The sequence below is a fragment of the Aureobasidium pullulans genome (genome assembly GCF_000721785.1).
Source record: "Aureobasidium pullulans EXF-150 unplaced genomic scaffold scaffold_10, whole genome shotgun sequence".
Classification (NCBI taxonomy): Eukaryota; Fungi; Ascomycota; class Dothideomycetes; order Dothideales; family Saccotheciaceae; genus Aureobasidium; species Aureobasidium pullulans.
Genome location: NW_021941030.1, coordinates 1061124 through 1081014, shown reverse-complemented (window position 1 = coordinate 1081014; position 19891 = coordinate 1061124). Strand labels below are relative to the sequence as shown.

The following is a 19891-nucleotide window of genomic DNA, read 5'->3' as shown; positions in this document are numbered from 1 at the left end:
GATGAAACCAACCATGTTCAAAGGCTGATCGAAACAGTAGCCAGCTTTGAAATCAAGTAGAGTTGCTGCGAACTGAAGCGAGCATGTAAAATCGATTTTGATGCGCGAAGAGAATATCCTATTTGGGATGCGCCGTAGAAACTTCCTACTTTGATATTCTTCGCGTTTGACAGACTTTGTCCTGAGTCACGGGCGTGAGGGCAAACACATGTGTTGCTTCTTGCTGTCCCTGGCGGCGGATCGGTACAAGCAGGGGAAAAGCACGGTAGCACAGGTGCGTATTGAGGGCTGTAGACGAGTAAGATTTGGTTGCAGAGATTTGTTGCGCGCCGTCCAGATGCCATGGCGATGATGGCTTTAAAGGCCTCGGACCAACAATATTCAAGTCACGTTCTATGGTGGAAATTTTGCAAATTCTTCTCCAAAACTCAGCATAAAGCCAAACAATGATGAAAAATAAAGAAGAAAGGCCTGTCAGAAGTCCATCAGTGCCTACCCAATCAAGCCGACCGAAGCCAGACACTCAAAAGGGTCGAGATCATCACCACTGAAGCCGGAGCTAAAGTACTTGGTATCACTCTAAGGCACCGAGGATATATCTCATCCGCCAGGTTGGAGTTCTGTGGCTCTTTTGAAGAGTTCAGATAAGAAGACAAACTAAATGAAAAAGATTCTATCTTGAAGGGGGTCAGTAAGATGCTCAAAGAGTGGCAGTAGTGGTGGCACATACGAAGTAAAGTCGACTAATGAGAGAAAGAGGAGGGCGAGGTGCAGACTTGTTTTATACACCTTGATGAGGCCTGTGCTCAGCCATTGCTTACTAAGCTGCTTACTAAGCGAAGCCGATGGGACTTGCCAGCCCTTTGGAGCTCTGTCTGTCCAAGATGGCATGGGATGTGAAGAAGTTGATTTCGTTCTTTCCTGTCTGAGAGTTGAACACAGGGCACTCGCTCCTTCCTCAGTAGTGAGCTACTCGCGTGCATAATTCATCACATGCAAGACCCTGAAAATCACCAGCAGCCGCGTTCCAACGTCTATGCGGAGCACTTTGACAGGCCAAGGTAAGGATGCGTAGCAACCACTCATATATCTAACAACCAAATCAATGTCCAAATCATCCGCTACTCCATACTTCCAAACCATGTCTGCTATACCTCCACAGCCCCAGCCTTCGCAAGCGCCTCCCTCGCTCCCAACACCAACTCAAGACGCCGAACCGACGTCAACAAAGACGTCCATGTTCCCCAAACCTAAATTGCGCCTCGAACTCCGCGACGTCTGTCACAAGTCCACCAGCCTCTTCCTGAAGAACTTTGACAGCTCAAAAGACTTTGCCGAGTTGGTTGAGACTGTCTTGACACGGCTGTACAGCATTCCCGACCACAAAGATGTCTCGACCACAGGGCCAATACCCGCGCATACGATGATCCCCGGCACGCGATCAGTCACGTTGATTCTACGCGACATGGACGGTGTAGCATACACTACCGGTACAGACCTCGATTCTGACCACAAAGAGATCCACCTCTCCCTCTCCTACCTCAATCATGTCGCGTCACAAAAGCCCGGGTACTCCGCCCGCACAGAGATCCTCGGTGTCGTCTGTCATGAGCTTGTACATTGCTTCCAATGGAATGGGAATGGAACCTGCAATGGAGGCTTGATTGAGGGTATCGCCGACTGGGTTCGTCTCAACGCAGGTTACATTCCTCCTCACTGGAAGAGAGAGGCTGGCAAGAGTTGGGACTCTGGATACCAAAACACTGGTTACTTCCTCGACTGGATTGAGAAGAGCAGGGGCATAGGCAGTGTTTACAAAATAAACCAGGCCCTGTGCAATAAGGAATACAAGAACGACAAGTTCTGGGATCATCTGTTTGGCAAGGACGTTGGCAGTCTCTGGAAAGAGTACGCCGAGTCTCTGAAGAAGTCCAAGGAGGAGGAGTCTGACAGTCACGGTGACCCGAACTTGAAGATGCAGATCCGTATCAAGAAAGAGGTCGAGGGACATGATTGAAGGTGTGAACGACGGCCGGTACAGCTACTCTACTCAATCTTATCTGATGAGCTCATATCCTCTACATATCTTCAAGCTTTGGTCTCGTCCTCGCCTTGCTTCTTTGCCTTGACACTTCGCCACTCGAAGCCCCAGGATGCCACAAATACGAGGCAAGACAAACCCAATCCCAAGTACCAAATCGACCTGATGGAGTCGTTGTACACCCGCAGCACGATAGGAAGCTGATCTAGAGACACCATGTCTCTGATGGCGGTTGCCCCTGCACCCGAAATTGTACTCGGATCCAAGTCTGGAAGAATGTCTCTCAGCCCAGAGACCAGACCGTTCTCGAGGAGTGTCTGAGAAACAGTGACAAAGGTACTTCCTGCGAAGAACGTGATGAATTGTAGGAACGATAGTCCAACAGACACATCGCTGTCTGGGAGGACTGTCTGAGCTGCAATATTCGGTCCTTGGAGAATGGCACCAAGCCCAACACCTGTCATAATCTGGGTCTTGTTAGCCTTTGTATCGTACATGCAGTGTTGAAAGTCAGCTTACCTGATATCCGATCCATATCCCGGCCCCGATGTTAACCGACCACGTTGTAAGCAGTGCTGACCCTACAATGAGGATAGCACTCCCGATGATCAGAAACGGTGTGTAATACCCTAGCAAGCTCGTTCCGACACCACACGCAATCACTGCAAAGACATTACTGAGCAGCAGTGGCAGTAGGGACAGGCCAGACTTTTGCGGCGACTTCCCCTGTATGACCTGAAACCAAATCGGCAAGTAGAAAGCATAGATGACGAGCACTGCTCCAACACCCAAATTCGCCACAGATGCAGCTATTATGCTGCGCTGTTTGAGGATCCTTGGGGGTAAGGTTGCCTTGTCTCCACGCCAGGCTTGAGAGGCGATAAAGGCCAAGAGAAGGACGGCAAAGACGACGAACAGCGCGATGATGCGACCACTGTTCCAGGGATATTTAGAACCACCCCATTCGATGGCGAACAGGAGGCAGATGACTGACGGCGCTATCAGGATGAAGCCGAGAGGATCCAGTTGATCGAGCTTTCCACGCCAGGTCGGAGCTGCCTTGACAGCAGGAGGACTGTTTGGCGTGAAGTAAACAAGGCAGCCTAGAGATACAGCGCCGACAGGGACATTGATCCAGAAACACCAGCGCCAGGAGACCGATGTGAGGTATCCTCCCAACAGTGGTCCGAGAATGCTTGCAAGTCCGAAGACGGCACCGATGCCACCAGTCCATTGAGGCCTGGCTTGCAGAGGCACCAGCATGCTGATGAGGATGATTGCTCCGGACCCGATACCTGCTCCACCGATGCCTTGTATAACTCTCCCTATGATGAGAGCGTTGGAATTTGGGGCAGCGGCACAAACAATGGAGCCGATCTCAAAGATTGAGACGAGGATTATGAGAACCCACTTCGATGAGTAGTATGTGTATACCAGGCCGAATGATAATTGGAGCGCACAGAGAGGGAGGAGGAAGCCTGACTCGTACCAAGCAATGTCTCCAAAGCTGTTGAACTGGTTTGATATGGCAGGAATAGCAGTGCCGATGATAGTACGATCCTGTGTGAATATGTTAGTCTCGTTTCATACGGCTTCATGATCAAACTTGAGGTTGTCACAATGCACGAAGCCAGTATGTCTGGAGAGACTTCCATTGAAGGCACATACAAGTATGACACTCAATGGCCATTGAACATACAGCAAGTCGAAGAAATATTAAAGCAATCGGGACGTACCAATGCAACAAGAAACATTGCCAAATATATAGCAGCCATAGCTGGAAGAACAACCTTCTTAGAAGGATATGTCTTCTCATCCTTTTCGTGCTCTGAACTTTGTGTGTTTTCGCTTTTGGTTGTGTCCAACTTGTTCACCCCATCTTTGGGGTCCTGCTCCGAGCTCTTTCTATCCATGGTGTGAATCTCGGTTTCAGTCAAAGATAATGAGGATGAAGATACGAGGAATTACCAAAGATGGAATGCTTTCCTTATATGTCCAGACTAGCTAGATCTAGGCAACGATAATATCTGCCATTTGGTGAGACCTCCTGCTTCAATGACGATGATTGATTTTATCTTGGACCTCGGCCTCGGGGACCGAGCTCACCTCCCATCGAAATCTCGGACTTCCCCCGAAGCCGTCGTTCTCGAGACAACCTCTCACGACAGTCATGTGGGCATTTTCGTCGCCGAATCAGAAGCAGACATCTCGAAAAACATGAGCAATCAAGCTTGTGAGCCGTGTGCGAGACGGAAGGTGCGATGCGACAAACAACAGCCGTGTTCAAACTGCAAGCGGAGAAAGCAGGATCAATGCACCTACCCAGAGGCAGCTCCTACCGACCGCGTCAAACGACTTGAATCTCTTGTTAGAAGCCTCGGAGGCGATCCGAATAGTGATGGAAGTCGCACCCCGAAGCGCGCGAGATTGGGTCCTTCTCCCGTTGAGACCCAGAGTAACGACCGAGATGCGGGCGCCTCCACCGAGAGCGAACGTGGACAACCCATCTTGGTGGAGCAAGATGGTCAATCATATTATGTTGAAATGTCAGTAAACCGATTACATGAGGAAGGCTGGGTATCCATGCTGATGGTTCTAGGCGTGCCTGGCATTCGCATCTCGGTCTAGAAGTCAATCAACAAAACGAGGTCAATCATGATGTACTGATGAGCAGACCTCTCATCTCAAGAACGAAGCCGGACGCGTTGCAAGGCCTTCTTCGTGCCGACTACAACATCAACCTTGCGCTTCAACATCCTTCCGTCCAGGATGCCAATTTTCTATGGGACAGATTCGAGCGAAATGCCAACCCATTGATCAAGATTGACTTTGACTGGGCTCTCAAGGGACTGCGAGCTAATTCGACTGACATAGAAGGCCGGACAAGTCTGAAGGACCCAGAGCATACTTTTCTGTTCTGCCTTTATCTGATGAGTATTGTCAGCATTCCCGAGGAAGAGTGTACAAAGATTTTGCACCAACCAAAGCAAGTACTGCTATCTCATTATCAAGCTGTCTGCGAACAAGCACTGTCACGCAGCAACATCTTCTGCATCGCTGATGTTATCATCATACGAGCTCTGATCTTGTACATGGCAAGTTGTGTCTCCCCCAGCGCCTGGACCACCTGCTAATTGCTCCACAGGCGGCTTCCATCGAACGATTGAGCATACGGAGCTTGTTTTCACTCGTGGGTCTCACGATACGCAATGCAGAAGCCTTGGGTATCCATCGCGATGGTGCCATCCTTCGCCTCAATCCAGTGGAGACAGAAAGTCGTCGTAGATTATGGTGGCATCTACAGCATCTCGACCTTGCGTTGGGTGTGCGTTGCGGAACAACACCACTCACGCTGATGGCCGGATGGGATGCAAACGTCCCACTAAACGTCGAAGACAGTGACCTCAACCCGGACATGACTGAGGCTCCGGCGGAGCGCAAAGGTTTGACGAGCCTGTCATACTGTCTTTGGACGTATTGGATCGTATCACAGCAACGCGAGTTCTTCTCTTCCAACAGGGGCAAACTCGGCATATCATGGGCATCCAACAAGTCTTTGCCTCATGCTACGAAGATCTCTCTGATCAATACCATGGAGGAAGGTCTCAACAAGAAGTTCCTGCAGTACTGCGATCCCATCAAGCCGCTTGATATCCTAGTCCAGCTGACTTCCAGAGCACTGATATGCACTATGCGTATGTTCACCTTGCATCCAATGTCATTCAGTGGGGATGCGAATATCACCGACGAACAACGACATGCTCAGTTGGTTGAGGCTGCCATCAAGTCTTTGGAGTACAACATCGCCCTGAACTCTCGACCAGAAATTCAGCGCTTTCAATGGTTCATCAATGGCTACTTTCAATGGCATGCTTGTGAGTCTCGTCCTTCCAGCCGCAGCTTCAGTATAGTACTGACAATCCGCAGTCATCAGCGTAATAGTCGAAGTCATGCAACTCAAAGGCTCACCCGAAGCCCAGCGCATCTGGGACTTACTCTCCGACCTCTACACCTACAACAAAAACCTTCTCGAGCTTTCAGAGGATAGACGAAAACTTCACGCTGCAGAACTAATCACCAGTGCTTGGAAAGCTCGACAGACAGCTGATCCTTCTGCCTACAAGCCGGCTTGTGTCTCCATATTAGAGCCTCTTCTCTCAGACAATCGTGGAGATGCGACAAAAACGCAGACTGAGGTTGTTGGACAACCATTGGGGCCCGTCATGACGGATGAAGATCTTAATGCGATGCTGGACCTCGAATTTCAAGATATCGATTGGGGCTTTTGGGCGGGTATGGAGTAGATACTTTCTTCAATTGGTCCTCTGCAGCCTTTTCAAGGAGAAACCGGATCGCCCTTGGTGCTTCGCGCAGCTGTATGTGAAATTTCGGTTGGTGTTTGAGTTGAGACCATACGCCAGGGTCATACCCTCGACAAGCACATTCGACACCTTTTTCGACGTATCGAGCCAATCAGCCTCTGTCATGGCCTTTGAAATGCTCTGGGACTGGCGGAAGGATCTCAGCTACCATCACAAGAAGTTTAGCTGGGGGCTCACGCGTTTCCGTCCCACAATAGACGATTTTGCGTTTTCACAATCGATGGAATGGAAAATGGGCGCAGCTCTCATGTGTCTGACAACATTTTTCGAAAAACATTGATCACCGAGGCGAACGATTACCGGATACAATTAATCAAAGTATAATTTAGCATTAAGCTGACTTCTAGTGTATATATATATGTGAAGAGAAAATCGAAAAAGACAAAGCCGCAACGCTAAAGATCCAAAGACAAGATATTGGCCAAGAAGAAACAACTACTCCTTCTCAACCTCCCAGTTGGGGAACAGCATCGTAAGTCTCTTCAGACTCATTCGCTTAGGCTTCGGTGCCTCCTTGACCGGACCATGGTACGCAGCACGGCTGACGTGCATATTGTTCCATTGAGCGTGCAAGTCGTTCCACGTCAATCGCTTTCTGTCGCGTGCGGCTTTCTTGGTCTCGATTTGTACAGGCTTGACCCAGGGTCTGACGCCTGAGTCTTCTGTGATGCGTTGGGTGAGCTCGGGCGATTGGGATTGCTGACGCTGTTCGGGCTGTTGGCGCTGCTCCGGTCGTTGGATGGTGACCTCTTCCAGGGAGATGGCGTCTTCATCTTCGTGGAGTGTGGCGTCGTCTGGTGCTCTGCAAGAAGAACGTCTTCGTACGAAGGTTTCGACAGGCGAAGGCTGAGGTGTAATATCCACCTCGGTCGCGTTGATGACGACCGGAGCAGGGATAGATTTGACTTTGTGCATCGAGTCGGTGCCGTCGGATACGGAAGAAGCGGATATGGAACGCACGCTGACAGCCTTGGCTTCACCAAACTCTGCCTCTTCCATTGCGTCGAGTCTGGGGTTGTCTGAAGAGTGGTCGCTGCGTTCGCGCCAGCTTCTGATCAAGGGACGCAGAGTGAGAAGACAGGCGGCAGCGATTCCAGTACCGACCTCAGCCACACTCAGGACGGCTACCGGGTACGCGTTGGTCCAAAATTCTGATCCCATTCCACCCAGTGCTTGGATGAAGCCAAAGCGAGGCATGGACATGACACTGCTGACGCATCCGAGCACGAGAATGAAGCAAGCAGAGATCTTGGCCTGGTGATTCATCTTCATGGCGCGGAGAGCGAAGATGGGCAGGAGTGTGAGCAGCCAGTCTGCCGAGGTATTGATGACGCTGTTTGTGTATTGAATGCCTTGCATGGCGTCCCAACTGACACACATAGAGTGATGATAGCGACTGTAAAAGTTGGTCGGGCTGCCGCAACGGAAGATGGTGAAGAAGAAGGTAGCAAGGCCGAAGGCTGTGTGAATACCAACGCAGACCTGCACGACAATACGCTGCCATCTCTCCAAGAGGATGCGATTGAAGGTGATTGCCAACGAGGCTTTGAGGAATACGTTGCCCAGAGTGTAGAAAGCGAACTGGAAAACCTGGTACTGTTGGATTCATCAGTTTCGAGATCTCCAATGCCGAAGAGTGCAAGTAAGACTTACAGTAACATAGACTGTGGCAACCTCGACATCTTTCAAATTCCGTCCAATGGCAATGAGAAGGCCACTATCGGCTGTGAAGATGAGCTGGGAGCGAGTCAGTATGATGATCTGAGGTGGACTTCTATTCTTGTTGCATACAATTGTTATGACCATAAGCCAGTCGTCTAGACCAAATGAACGCATGATATATCCTTTGACGACGGTCCGTAATGAGAATGCGATCCATGCGACGACTAGATATGCGCTGGAGACACCAATCATGGTGTTTGCTCTCCCTTCGAGACCCATGACGATGGGCTGGTGTGACACTGTGGAGATTGGAAAGATATGGAGAAGTAAGAGCTATGTATCAAACGAGCCTGAGTCTGGATGGCGATCGTTTGGATTGATAGGCGGTCAATGACAGTGGTAGAAGTAGATGGTATCAATGAGTGTATCGTTCCGAAATGAGTGGAGGAACGTAATGAATTGGTGTAGTGTTTTGAAGGAAGAGAAATGTCAAAATAATGGAGGAAGGAGCAATGGGAAGCTGGGAGAGACACATGCCTTTTACCTACCTCATACACGTCCATATTGACTGTATGCAGACGCGAATGGTTCTACAACGGCAGTAGCAATGGCGTCGACGAATTTGTGTAGAAGCTCCCTTGTAAGCATGAATGAGACAGATCTATCGAAATGCACAGGCTCTTCGTCGCTTCGGTCAGAGAGCGTTGAACGTTTTCTTCGATAAATAGCCGTCGTCGGCACTTGTCAGGCACATATCCAACAGATCTATTCCACAACTCTGCCCGAGACAAGCATGAGATGGACGCATAACCTGAATGCGATGTAGAATCAAGGTCTAGCGTGTTGACAAGAAACCACGCGATGATAGTTGAAGTTTCGGAGAGTTCAAGGAAGGAAGAGATGGTGAGAGGAAAAGCAGAAACGTTGGCAACAATTTCTTGGCTTCCCAGCCTTACCAGCCACCTCGTCTTTTCGTTTCTGCTTCCACATTCTCCGTTTCTTCACCTGTCTCACCAGAAACAACGAATCGCAACGTTTACAACGACTATGCAAAGCTCGAGTCAGGTACTACAAGTCCGCTCTGGATTGGTCTTGCTCAACGATGGCGGGGTATGCCATCCCTCCGCGGCTTAGTTCACCGACAGCTAGCACTCCCACGTTACGTTTGTTCCTGGCCATAATAACAATGCATCAAAATCGGCAAATACATTGCTTGTTCAAACTTCTTCTAGGATAATTTCGTACTGATCACTTCTTTCTACTCACATTAAAGGCAAGGGTGGTGCATTGCGAAGCAGACTGGTTGTATTTATATTACAGTATAAACTAATTCATACAAAAAAGCAGAAACTCATCAGGGGAAACAGAATGAAGAACCAAAGAAAAACAGACATTAATGCTAACAAAGACAAAACAGACAGAAACTCCATGCTATGCATCTGGTCCAATAGTGTTCGTTGCTCGTGAAGCCAATTGACTTCTTGGATCTTGGTGGTGTGAAAATGTGTCGCTTACTCGATGTTGATCTTGCGAGTGGTGGGTGCAGATGCCTTAGGAACGACGATGCTCAAGATGCCATTCTTGAGGCTAGCACGGACATTGTCCTGGTCGACGCGAGAAGGGAAGGCAAAAGAGCGTGAGAATTGGCCGACTGAGCGTTCAGAAACCCAGTATCGAGACTGAGGACGCTCGGATGCTTGCTGGACTTCCTGGTTCTGGTTGTTGTTGTTGGTGGTGACGACTTGCTGGTCCTCTGCGGACTGGTCAGAAGGTTGAGCACCAGACATTGTGGTCTCGTCCTCAACGGTGGGCTTGTGGTAATGCTGACTGGAGGTGTCTGATGACTGTTCAGCGGAGGCAATACGGCCCTGCTCCTGCTGACCTTCGAGTGCGGCAGGAGGAGTGCCGGACTCGCGATGGCGTTCGGTACGTCCCTTGATGCTCAAGGTCTGAGCATCAGTGAACTCGATCTGGATGTCCTTCTGATCGACTCCGGGAAGCTCGCCATGGAGCTCATAACCATCCTTGACCTCCTTCACATCGAAGCGAGGCTGGAAGGATTGAAGCTGAGACAGATTGCTGAAGTTTCCAAACTCATCGCCTTGACGAGAGATCTGGTGAGAAGCGTAGTCGTCCAGAAGGCGGAAGAGAGGGGCGAATTCGCCAGAAGGGAAGCGTGGGAAGGAGAACATTGTTCTGACTGGAGTAGGCTGAGCGATTTTGATGATTCTGTAAGCTTGAGGGAGCTTGTTGGAGATGCGGTAGTGTTGCATGTAATTGTTTGCTTGGTTGTTGTGGTTGTTTTCTGTTCTGATGATGAGATTCCATGGTGGACTCGACTGCTCCCTTTATACCTTTTAGCCAATGCTCCAGGCAGTCATCTCTAAGCTGCCAGAGTATACCAGAATGTGCTCGTCCAGTCTCACCACCACAATGCTGCTGCATAATGCACCTCTAGAAGGTGCCAGTCATGTCTCCTGACAAAGATGCTGGTACAAAGGATAGATGGTTCCAGAATAGGAAGGAAGTTTCCAGAAACTTCCCCTTTCGGATATCACGTGATTGTGCTCATTAGTAACCAACCGCCGCCCTTCCAGCGAGGATGACAAAGCGATGCTCAGACAACGATGCAAAGAGTACAAGGCACACATTACAGAGAGTAGTAGCAACTCGGGTGAAAAATCCAGTTCCCGGCATGCTAAATTGATAGAGTAGTCAGGGGAACGAAGACGAGATGGGGAGTTTTCGCATGACGCGCTTGAGAAGACTTTCTGGGGAAAAGCTGGGGTCGCCGACATCGTCTATCTTGAGTGATGCGACCACGATTCAATTGTAACAAGAACGCAACATGTCGTCTTTCTCAGTATGTGCGTTCGGATCTGCTCAATTGTCCTCTGTTAATCCCAATGGCCAGTAGAGACTTGTCCGTTTCCTTGCGAAGGATGGCAAAACATACTACGGTGATGCACTCATGCCATCAGGAGCGACCGACATGACAAGAGTGGCTCAGGCCAAGGTTATTCAAGGTACACCATGGGGACAACACCGCGTCACAGACCGCATAGCTGTATGCTGTCGTCGAGAACCGTCAGTACAACACACACGCTGAAGTTGGCCAGGATGTGCAAAAGCTCCTCGCACCTCTAGCCCGAGAAGACATCAGGACTGTCCGCTGTCTGGGCCTCAACTACGAACAACATGCCATCGAAGTATGTTTTTGCTCGCTCGAGTCCGACAGCATCTGCTGAATCGCGTCAACAGTCCAACATGCCCATTCCGAAATACCCCGTTCTGTTCTACAAGCCCGTCACCTCCGTCGCCGGTCCCTTTGACAACATACCCGTCTGCGCCGCTGCTCAAGAAGGCGAAGGCCTCGACTACGAATGCGAGTTGATTGCCGTCATCGGAAAAGAGGGATCCAACATTCCCGAAGCACAAGCACTTTCGCATGTGGTAGGTTACGCTGTGGGAAACGATGTCTCTCATCGTGATTGGCAACTCAAACGTGGCGGTGGTCAATGGGGTCTCGGCAAAGGCTTCGATGGATGGGCTCCCTTTGGCCCTGCCATAGTCAGCTCCAAGTTGATCCCAGATCCGCAAAACCTGAGAATTACCACAAAACTCAACGGGAACATTGTGCAAGACAGTAATACTGGTGACATGATCTTCGGAGTCGCAAAGACTATCAGTGTCCTGAGTCAAGGTACCACTTTGCTGCCCGGAGATCTCATCTTCACTGGAACGTAAGTGTATCGAACCACCCGAGCAATACACATACTTACACGAGAGCAGCCCACAAGGAGTCGGTATGGGTCGCAAGCCTCAAGTGTGGTTGGAAGATTGTGATGTTGTTGAAGTCAATCTCGAAGGTGTGGGTAGTTGCATCAACAAGGTCGAATTTGCAAAGACCAAGGCACGCCTGTAGAATTAGTGGGCGGAATCCAAGATAATCAAAGTCCCAACAAGAGCAGAACGCGGATCACCCGGCAATGTGCATTACGACGTGATTCTGGCCGTGTTTCAACCATGGAGGAGACGGGTCCAGCCGGCATAACCAAGTAGGAAGTCACGACCAACAGGAACCTTGGGCTGTCAACCCAACTCCGCACGCATTAATTCCCCTGTACAACTCATCTACAGGATGAGTTCCAATGCATCGCGCCGCCGTACCCGGGCTTTACTTCAAGCATCCCCTGCATCTCCTGCATCGACGAGATCAGGTCAAACAAGCTATTCACAATACACCTCCTACGAGTACTCGACCCGACCTCGTACTGCTATCTCCACAATCGGCGTAGAATCCCGGCAGATCATCTGCGCTGTCAGTGAATCTCGAGGTATTGCTCCTACCGTCGGTCTTGCATTTGTCAACCTGGAAACTGGTGAAGCTGTCCTCAGTCAGATTCCAGACAGCCAGTCGTACGTCCGAACTTTGCATAAATTGGCAGTCTTCAGCCCCTCGCAGATCTTGATTGTGGATACTGCCGCCCAACCAAAGTCGAAGCTCTTTTCGATCATTGAGGAGAACTTGGATGATTTGAACAGCAACTTGACTCTCCTCAATCGACGTTATTGGGCCGAGACCACCGGCATTGAGTTCATCGAACAATATGCCTTCGTCGAAGATATTGAAAGCATCAAAATGTCTGTCAACGGTAACTACTTCTCTGTTTGTTGCTTCGCTGCAGTAAGTTCTACTCTTGCCATATAATTAAAGACAGTCTGCTGACGATGTACAGACTCTAAAATTCATAGAGCTTGCTATGAACAAAACCTTCCCGCCACACTCGCTGAGAATCAAATATGAAGCGTCCGAAGGCTCCATGATGATCGACCTTTCTACCATTCGTTCGCTCGAGCTGATCCAGAATCTCCAGAATCAAAAATCGTCTGACTGCCTCTTCGGTGTCTTGAATGAGACGTTGACGCCGATGGGCTCGAGACTGCTACGCAGCAACGTCCTACAACCTCTCACCGATGAACAGACTCTAGAGACTCGGTACGACGCTCTGGAAGAGTTATCAACCAAGGAAGAGATGTTCTTTGCGACAAGAGCAGCGATGAAGGTGATACTCGATGCAGACAAGATATTGACTCAGCTCATCATCATCCCGACCAAACCGTCTTTACATTCTACCGAGCAAAGTATCAACAACATCATCATGCTCAAGCAGTTTGTGGGCGGCATTCAGCCAATTCATGAGGCGTTGACAGGTGCAAAAAGCGTCATGCTGAAGGAAATCAAGCGTGTCAGTACTTCGAACGATCAGTGTACTACGACTCTCGTACTGACAAAAATCAAGAACTGTATTGCTGCCATCATCGACCCGGTCAAGGATCTCATCGACGAGTTCATCAACGAGGATATCACGTATGCGACGAAGCCAGTCGAGTTGCGTAACCAAAGAACATACGCAGTAAAGGTAGGCAGTGCGTTGAGACAATTATAGCCGACGCCTGGACTGACAATCGACACAGTCAGGGGTCAATGGTCTGCTTGATGTCGCCAGGCAAACATACAAAGAGGCCAACATGGATGTGTATGAGCTCGTTCAAGAGTTATCAGGTAATTCGTGCTGCCTGAGAGTAGATGGAGAATGTTCTGACCGCCCTTCAGAGACGCACACCTTACCATTGGAGCTCGTCTTTGACAACGCTAGGCAGTACTACCTCCGTCTCAACGCCTCCGAACTCGAAGAAAGAAACTTGCCGCCGGTGTTCATCAACGTCATACGCAAAAAGAACAAGATCGAATGCTCGACGTTGGATCTGCGAAAACGAAGCCAAAAGATAACTGACTCGCATACTGAGGTATTGTTGATGAGCGACAAGGCCATACAAGAGTTGATCTCCGAGATACGTGTCTACATGTCGGTGCTCTTCAAAGTCTCGGAAAGTATTGCCATGTTGGATATGCTCTCCTCTTTCGCCCACAATGTCACTCTACAGGACTATACCCGGCCTAGGATTACGCATACCCTTGGAATCAAGGCTGGTCGTCACCCAATCAGGGACAAAGTACAAAATAGCACATTCATCCCGAATGATGTCTTCGCGACTCAGCAGTCTAGATTCCAGATCATCACCGGCTGCAACATGAGTGGGAAGAGTACTTACATTCGATCCGTTGCCTTGTTGTCAGTAATGGCTCAAATTGGCTGCTTCGTGCCAGCTGAATTTGGCTCTTTCCCCATCATCAAGCAGTTGTTTGCGAGAATCTCCATTGATGACAGTATCGAAGCCAACGTGTCAACCTTCGCATCAGAGATGAGAGAGACAGCATTCATCTTGAGAAATGTTGACCGTCACAGCCTGGTGATCATCGACGAGCTCGGTCGAGGAACTAGTCCAAGAGATGGACTTGCTATAGCCTTGGCAATTGCAGAAGCTATGGTGTCAAGTCGAGCACTGGTGTGGTTCGCAACTCACTTTAGAGATCTGGCAAAGATCTTGGCTGAGCGCAATGGTGTAGTCAACAAACATCTGGCAGTTGACATGTCTGAGGCCGACACGATGGCTATGCTGTACAGACTAACCGATGGTGTTGTGTCCGAACAACATTATGGTTTGCAATTGGCAAAAGTAATGCCACTACCTCCCGATGTCATCGAGTATGCGACAGAGGTGGCGGAGAAGCTTCAAAGACAAGTAGAAAGGAGGAAGAGAGCTTCCAAGGGCGTCATCCTCAGTCGAAAGAGGAAGCTTATCCTTGGTCTAAAGGAAGAGCTCATGCACGCCTATACCGGAGCGATGGAAGGACCGGTCTTGCAGAGTTGGCTGAAAGAGCTTCAACGAGAGTTCGCAGTCCGAATGACGGCCATTGATAAAGAGGCAGACGAGGCTGATAACCAGAGTCTTGATATGGAGGAAGATCTGACAACTTCAGAGGCTATGACAAACGACACTGACTCGGTAGAATATCAGGGAGGTGACGAAGCCACTAGCAGTCACGAGGCGAAATCCACTGTTCGAGATGACAGTAATATGTCGGATAGATATTGATGATGAAGGAAGTGGCTTCAGAAGCAGCGGATTAGCCAATGTAGTCAGATTTTGCTGCACGACAACTCGATAGCTCAATCAAGGTGTAAGCGATGAGTTGACATACCGGATGTTGCAATATTCAATACTTCTTCACGCCAGGGGCATCGGATGATCTAGCCATACCGACGCCAAGGTAGAAAGAAGCACCTGCACGACGACGCCGGTATTGAGCGGACCTGTTTTTTTAGCCACACCCCCCCTTCGATTCCTCACCAAAAACACGGGGGTTTCCGTATGTTTAGACCCCCTGTTTAAACAACACTGCGAAAAAACTCATTGGAGCCTTCCACCGGGCACGAAAACTTGAGTTTTTTTCAGATTCCCCGATTCTTCTCCGGATTCCCCGGTTCTTCCCCGAAAAACATTGGGAATTTTCTCTCAAAAATAGGTCTTCCAGGCACGGTAGAAGGCTCCAATGCGTGCGGCGTAGAGGTATACAAGAATTTGAGTACGGAAACCCGGGGTCGAGCGTGCACGGCCAGAATTTGTATGGGACTTGGCGTACGTGGGGGTTTTACTAGTCCGCTCAATACCGGCGTCGCTGCACGACAGCAAAATTGTGTCGCAAAACTCTGAATGTAACTCACACCGCATGCTCTGCCAGCTTTGTCGTGCGATCGATCGCCGACGAGGCAAAAAAATGATGCAAAAGAAGAAAGGTCGTACCCGGGATCGAACTGGGATTACCGGAATCAGAATCCGATGTGCTAACCATTACACTATACAACCTGTGATATGAGCAAAGTCCAGCAATATCGTATATAATTCATCATTTGTTGGTCATTAAACAGGCGCGCATTCGTGTGCGAAACACCGTCTCTCGATTTGCGCACGTCTTCAAATACCAACTGTCGCGACAGGCTTTCATTGAATCCAAATTTTCCATTCCCGACCGAGCAAAGCAATTCACCAAAAAAGCCCCAACTCTGCAACCATCCACTCAAAACAACAAGAACAGCCCAAAAAACGACAAGAAACAGAAAAAAAGAAGAAAAGAAAATGCTAGACCTCCTAGCCGACCCCCAAAAAACAGCAATAGCAATAGCCTATACCTTTGACCTCCGACTAAGTTCCGACGAAACCTGCACCCGCCTCTCCATCACCAGAAAATCTCTAGATGCACTTGTACGCTATATACGCGAACAAACTGTTCCAACCGATGGCTTGCAAACACTTCTCAACATCACAGACCCTCAGAAACGGCAAATAAGTCCTGGATCCAAGGTTTCACTGGCGTTGCGTGATGGGATTCGACAAGATGGGAGGATGAAAAGTGGGTCTGGGGTGGTGGATGCAGTGAGGTCGACGTTGGTGGAGTTGCAGGGGAGGGGTGTGTTGAGCAGTTTCATTTGGGGGTTGGATGAGTGGATGGTGGAGGAGGTTGCGAATGGGGAGGGGCATTGTCAGGCTGATCCTAGTGGGCAGGAGAAGCTTTGGAACAAGAAGAGGGAGAGGTCTGAGAATGGAAGTGAGGATGGTGTTGGAGAGGAGGTTGAAGAGGTTTTTGATGATGATAGGGAACCGCCTACGCCTCCTAGATTGAGGAAGCGCTACGCTCCAGGTGAGATTTGCACAAAGGCGGCGAGGAAGAAGTGAGCAAAGTACTACAGGGTCGAGCCAGAGATTGTTGAAGGCCCCGATATAGAATGGACATACAAGGTATCAATAGATCAAAGTCTTGTCACGAGAGCACATGCGATTCGAAATCATGACTGATCGTTTCCAGATCTATGGTACAGTATTTTCGTTCGCATCCGCAGACACAGTTGCTGCCGAATCTGAAGCAGCCCATGCCATCCTCCCATGTCCTTCCTTGCTATTCATTAGAGAGAAAAAGAAAGAGGAAACCTCCTTCCCAGAAAAGTTGAAAATAACGCCCCGCTCAAAGATGCGTGTAGATGCATGCAGAAGGTGGTCATGATTTACAGCTTCTGGTATTCGAGCTTGCCTTCAAGCTTCTTGGACTCGGCGACCTTGCGGACGGCCTTGTTGAAATCGTCTTGGTTGACAGCGTCACGGTAGTCCTTGATGGCGAAGAGACCGCTGTGGATGAATGTCAGCATGCTTGTTGATTGCGTGTCAAGAGGGGGTAAAACTCACGCTTCGGTCACGACGTTTCTCAAATCGGCACCGTTGAGCTGATCACTCATCTTGACGACGCTTTCGTAGTCAATCTCGCCCTCCTTCACTACGCCCTCTGCGTGAATCTTGAGAATCTCCATGCGTCCGACCTCGTTGGGGAGAGGAATCTCAATCTTTCTGTCCAGACGACCGGCACGGAGAAGAGCAGGGTCGAGAGTATCGGGTCTGTTTGTAGCCATGATAATCTTTGTCTTTCCGAGGTAGTCGAAACCGTCGAGTTGGTTGAGTAGCTCCATCAAGGTTCTTTGAATTTCTCTGTCGGCAGAGGTACCCTCTGAGAATCTGCGACCACCGATGGCATCGATTTCGTCCATGAAGATGATACAGGGTTCGTGTTCCTTTGCGTAGCCGAACATCTCGCGGATCAGGCGGGCGGATTCACCAATGTACTTGTCGACGATGGCGGATGAGACGACTGCAGTGTGTTAGTAAACGATTAGAAGCAGAAGACGACAAGGGCAACATACCCTTCAAGAAGTTAGTTTCGAGACTGCTAGCCACGGCTCTAGCGAGAAGTGTCTTTCCAGTACCAGGAGGGCCGTATAGCAAGACACCCTTTGGTGGCTTGATGCCGACTCTAAGGAAGAGCTCGGGGTTCTTCAACGGCAACTCGATAACCTCGCGCAGCTCTCTGATCTGCTCGTTCAAGCCACCAATACCAGCAAAGTTGATTTGTCCAGGATCCTCGAGGGACATGTTGTAGACGAGCGGGTCGACCTCTCGCGGGAGCATGCGCATGATTGTGAGGGTTGTCATGTCGAGGGCGACACGGGTTCCTTGCTTGAGCTTCAGCTTGTCGACCTTTGACCTGCATCCGACGACATAGCGCGGTCCTGATGATGCCTTGACGATGACTGCGGAGGGTGGGTTAGTTGTGTTCCCATGGACCAAGCGGGCAACAACATACATCGCTCCTCATCCAACTGCTTCAAGACCTCTCCGATGATCTGACCGACACTCTGCAGGGCCTTGATGTTGTCCTCGGAAACGTCAAAGTCATGTTGCAGGCCCTTGATCTCTAATCGCAGCGCCTTGAGCTTTGCCTCCCATTCTCTTGACTCCAGCAGCTTGGTCTTGTATCCATCCAGCGCGTGTTCTCTCTCAGGGTCGGCGCTCATTGTGTCGGATGTGAGCTGTGTGTGGTTCGATGAGATCGTGTGATGTGAGGCGGCGACAAGCTCGTGGTAGATGGATGATGTTTGGCCGACTGCGAGCCTTCGGATCATGGACGGAGAGCTTCCAATGCCGTCACACGTGCAACGCCAAGTCTTTATACATCCTTCATCATCTATGCATCGGTCACAATCCATGCATGCTGTTTCATCCTCCCTCCACAATTCCTTCACGCTTTTCGCGTCTCACTTTCCTCTCCTTCGCCCTCTGTTCGAAACAATCCTTCGTCGCACTGACTTGACTTTGCTTTGAGCTATCCATTCTCAATTTATTCAAGCCTCGTCTCAACAGATCAAGTGCGCTGAGCCACACAACAGCTTTTGACTGCTTGTGCCGCAGAAACTCCAAATTTGAGGCTGAGTTGCCTAATATATACTCCGTGACTGCCTGACTTGCTATGTCTCTGCGATGAGAGTCAGGCTTCTATCCTCAGAGACTTGCCAAGCCACATCCCATCTCAACTCAGCCTCCTGTAATTGATCCTTTGATTCCTGCAATCCTTTCTCTGCCACTCTCAACGTGCTTCACATGGTGTCAATGCTGTGTGGGTAGGTCGCCTAGTCTTCTCGAGGTAGGTCTGCAATCTCAACTATAAGACTCTGTCTGTCGTTCTGCCTGTCCAGCCTTTCTCTCTACATCGAATATCAAATTTGCATACATACAAAGCTTCTGCCAAATATCATCAATCGTCCACTTAGTCGCCAGCGCCAACCCATATATCGACACATCTCACTGCACAACTTCAACATGACCACCACGAATTGGAGCTACGGCTTTCTCATCACTTTCTGGGTACTGCAAATTCTCGTCTGTATCGTTGGCTGGTTCTTCGGCGCCGTCGCACTCAACGTCAAATCGTTGTTCACTGACCACCACAATGTCGAAGGCGCGGGTAGAGCCCTCGAGTATGCAACTTCTGCCCCCAAATCAATGGATGATTGCAGCTAACGAATACTCTAGAACCAGTGGTGCCATCTGGATATCATTCTCCAGTGTCAGCTTCATCCTAATCGTCGCCGAAATCGTCATGTTAGCTAAGCATGATCTACGCCCTGCATTTGCCGTCGCATCTGGTGCCATCAAGACTACCTTATGGTTGGTCGTATTCATCATCGCGCTTTCCAACATAGCGTTGGGCTCCTTCAGTGTTATCACACTCATCGTTTACGCAATATTTCTGTAAGACTTTTAATGCTCTGATTACTCTGTATATGCATACTAACTTATCACAGGGTTATGTTCGCTATTCCTTTGGTCTACACTTCTTACATGCTCCGACGCCATCGCAAAATACTTTACACTCCTGTTGTCACGCAGTCTGTTTGAATCATATGTACTCATTGTATGAACAGCTTACGAATTTTGCACCCTTCTTTGTCGATAGAGTTCGTCGCTACTCTTCCATGGTGAGAAGGAGCACTCCTGTTTACGTGTGGGCCCCATGTCA

At 49.5% G+C, this 19891-nt stretch overlaps 10 protein-coding genes across 10 annotated transcripts; 6 read left to right on the top strand and 4 right to left on the bottom strand.

The window, feature by feature from the left end:
- Positions 1-1237: 1237 nt before the first annotated feature.
- Positions 1238-2017, top strand: M438DRAFT_274206 (plant basic secretory protein; the record flags this gene model as incomplete). The annotated part of the gene is made up of 1 exon (XM_029900695.1): positions 1238-2017. The coding sequence occupies one exon, from the start codon at positions 1238-1240 to the stop codon at positions 2015-2017; it is 780 nt and encodes a 259-aa protein (XP_029760359.1).
- A 71-nt stretch (positions 2018-2088) lies between these two features.
- On the bottom strand, positions 2089-3954 carry M438DRAFT_274305 (MFS general substrate transporter; the record flags this gene model as incomplete). The annotated part of the gene is made up of 3 exons (XM_029900704.1): positions 2089-2514; positions 2561-3601; positions 3778-3954. The coding sequence occupies 3 exons, from the start codon at positions 3952-3954 to the stop codon at positions 2089-2091; spliced, it is 1644 nt and encodes a 547-aa protein (XP_029760358.1).
- A 249-nt stretch (positions 3955-4203) lies between these two features.
- Positions 4204-6548, top strand: M438DRAFT_298203 (uncharacterized protein). Its single transcript, XM_029901978.1, has 4 exons — positions 4204-4587; positions 4641-5136; positions 5187-5916; positions 5969-6548. Exons 1-4 carry the CDS (start codon positions 4259-4261, stop codon positions 6343-6345), a joined length of 1932 nt encoding a protein of 643 aa, XP_029760357.1. The 5' UTR covers positions 4204-4258; the 3' UTR covers positions 6346-6548.
- A 310-nt stretch (positions 6549-6858) lies between these two features.
- Positions 6859-8364, bottom strand: M438DRAFT_365966 (uncharacterized protein; the record flags this gene model as incomplete). Its single annotated transcript, XM_029907841.1, has 3 exons — positions 6859-8019; positions 8077-8160; positions 8215-8364. 3 exons carry the CDS (start codon positions 8362-8364, stop codon positions 6859-6861), a joined length of 1395 nt encoding a protein of 464 aa, XP_029760356.1.
- Positions 8365-9372: 1008 nt separating this feature from the next.
- On the bottom strand, positions 9373-10571 carry M438DRAFT_346231 (HSP20-like chaperone). The gene has a single exon (XM_029905623.1). The coding sequence runs from the start codon at positions 10356-10358 to the stop codon at positions 9597-9599; it is 762 nt and encodes a 253-aa protein (XP_029760355.1). The 5' UTR covers positions 10359-10571; the 3' UTR covers positions 9373-9596.
- A 132-nt stretch (positions 10572-10703) lies between these two features.
- M438DRAFT_397670 (uncharacterized protein) lies at positions 10704-12010 on the top strand (the record flags this gene model as incomplete). The annotated part of the gene is made up of 5 exons (XM_029909320.1): positions 10704-10948; positions 11003-11152; positions 11205-11294; positions 11347-11828; positions 11878-12010. The coding sequence occupies exons 1-5, from the start codon at positions 10934-10936 to the stop codon at positions 12008-12010; spliced, it is 870 nt and encodes a 289-aa protein (XP_029760354.1). The 5' UTR covers positions 10704-10933.
- Positions 12011-12226: 216 nt separating this feature from the next.
- M438DRAFT_365963 (uncharacterized protein) lies at positions 12227-15092 on the top strand (the record flags this gene model as incomplete). The annotated part of the gene is made up of 5 exons (XM_029907840.1): positions 12227-12772; positions 12825-13334; positions 13389-13508; positions 13564-13651; positions 13703-15092. 5 exons carry the CDS (start codon positions 12227-12229, stop codon positions 15085-15087), a joined length of 2649 nt encoding a protein of 882 aa, XP_029760353.1. The 3' UTR covers positions 15088-15092.
- Positions 15093-15983: 891 nt separating this feature from the next.
- On the top strand, positions 15984-16725 carry M438DRAFT_406224 (uncharacterized protein; the record flags this gene model as incomplete). Its single annotated transcript, XM_029909830.1, has 1 exon — positions 15984-16725. Exon 1 carries the CDS (start codon positions 16129-16131, stop codon positions 16723-16725), a length of 597 nt encoding a protein of 198 aa, XP_029760352.1. The 5' UTR covers positions 15984-16128.
- A 326-nt stretch (positions 16726-17051) lies between these two features.
- On the bottom strand, positions 17052-18389 carry M438DRAFT_274167 (26S protease-like protein regulatory subunit S10b; the record flags this gene model as incomplete). Its single annotated transcript, XM_029900691.1, has 4 exons — positions 17052-17172; positions 17230-17686; positions 17739-18125; positions 18179-18389. 4 exons carry the CDS (start codon positions 18387-18389, stop codon positions 17052-17054), a joined length of 1176 nt encoding a protein of 391 aa, XP_029760351.1.
- A 539-nt stretch (positions 18390-18928) lies between these two features.
- On the top strand, positions 18929-19770 carry M438DRAFT_380767 (uncharacterized protein; the record flags this gene model as incomplete). Its single annotated transcript, XM_029908891.1, has 3 exons — positions 18929-19349; positions 19405-19623; positions 19677-19770. The coding sequence occupies exons 1-3, from the start codon at positions 19192-19194 to the stop codon at positions 19768-19770; spliced, it is 471 nt and encodes a 156-aa protein (XP_029760350.1). The 5' UTR covers positions 18929-19191.
- Positions 19771-19891: the final 121 nt, after the last annotated feature.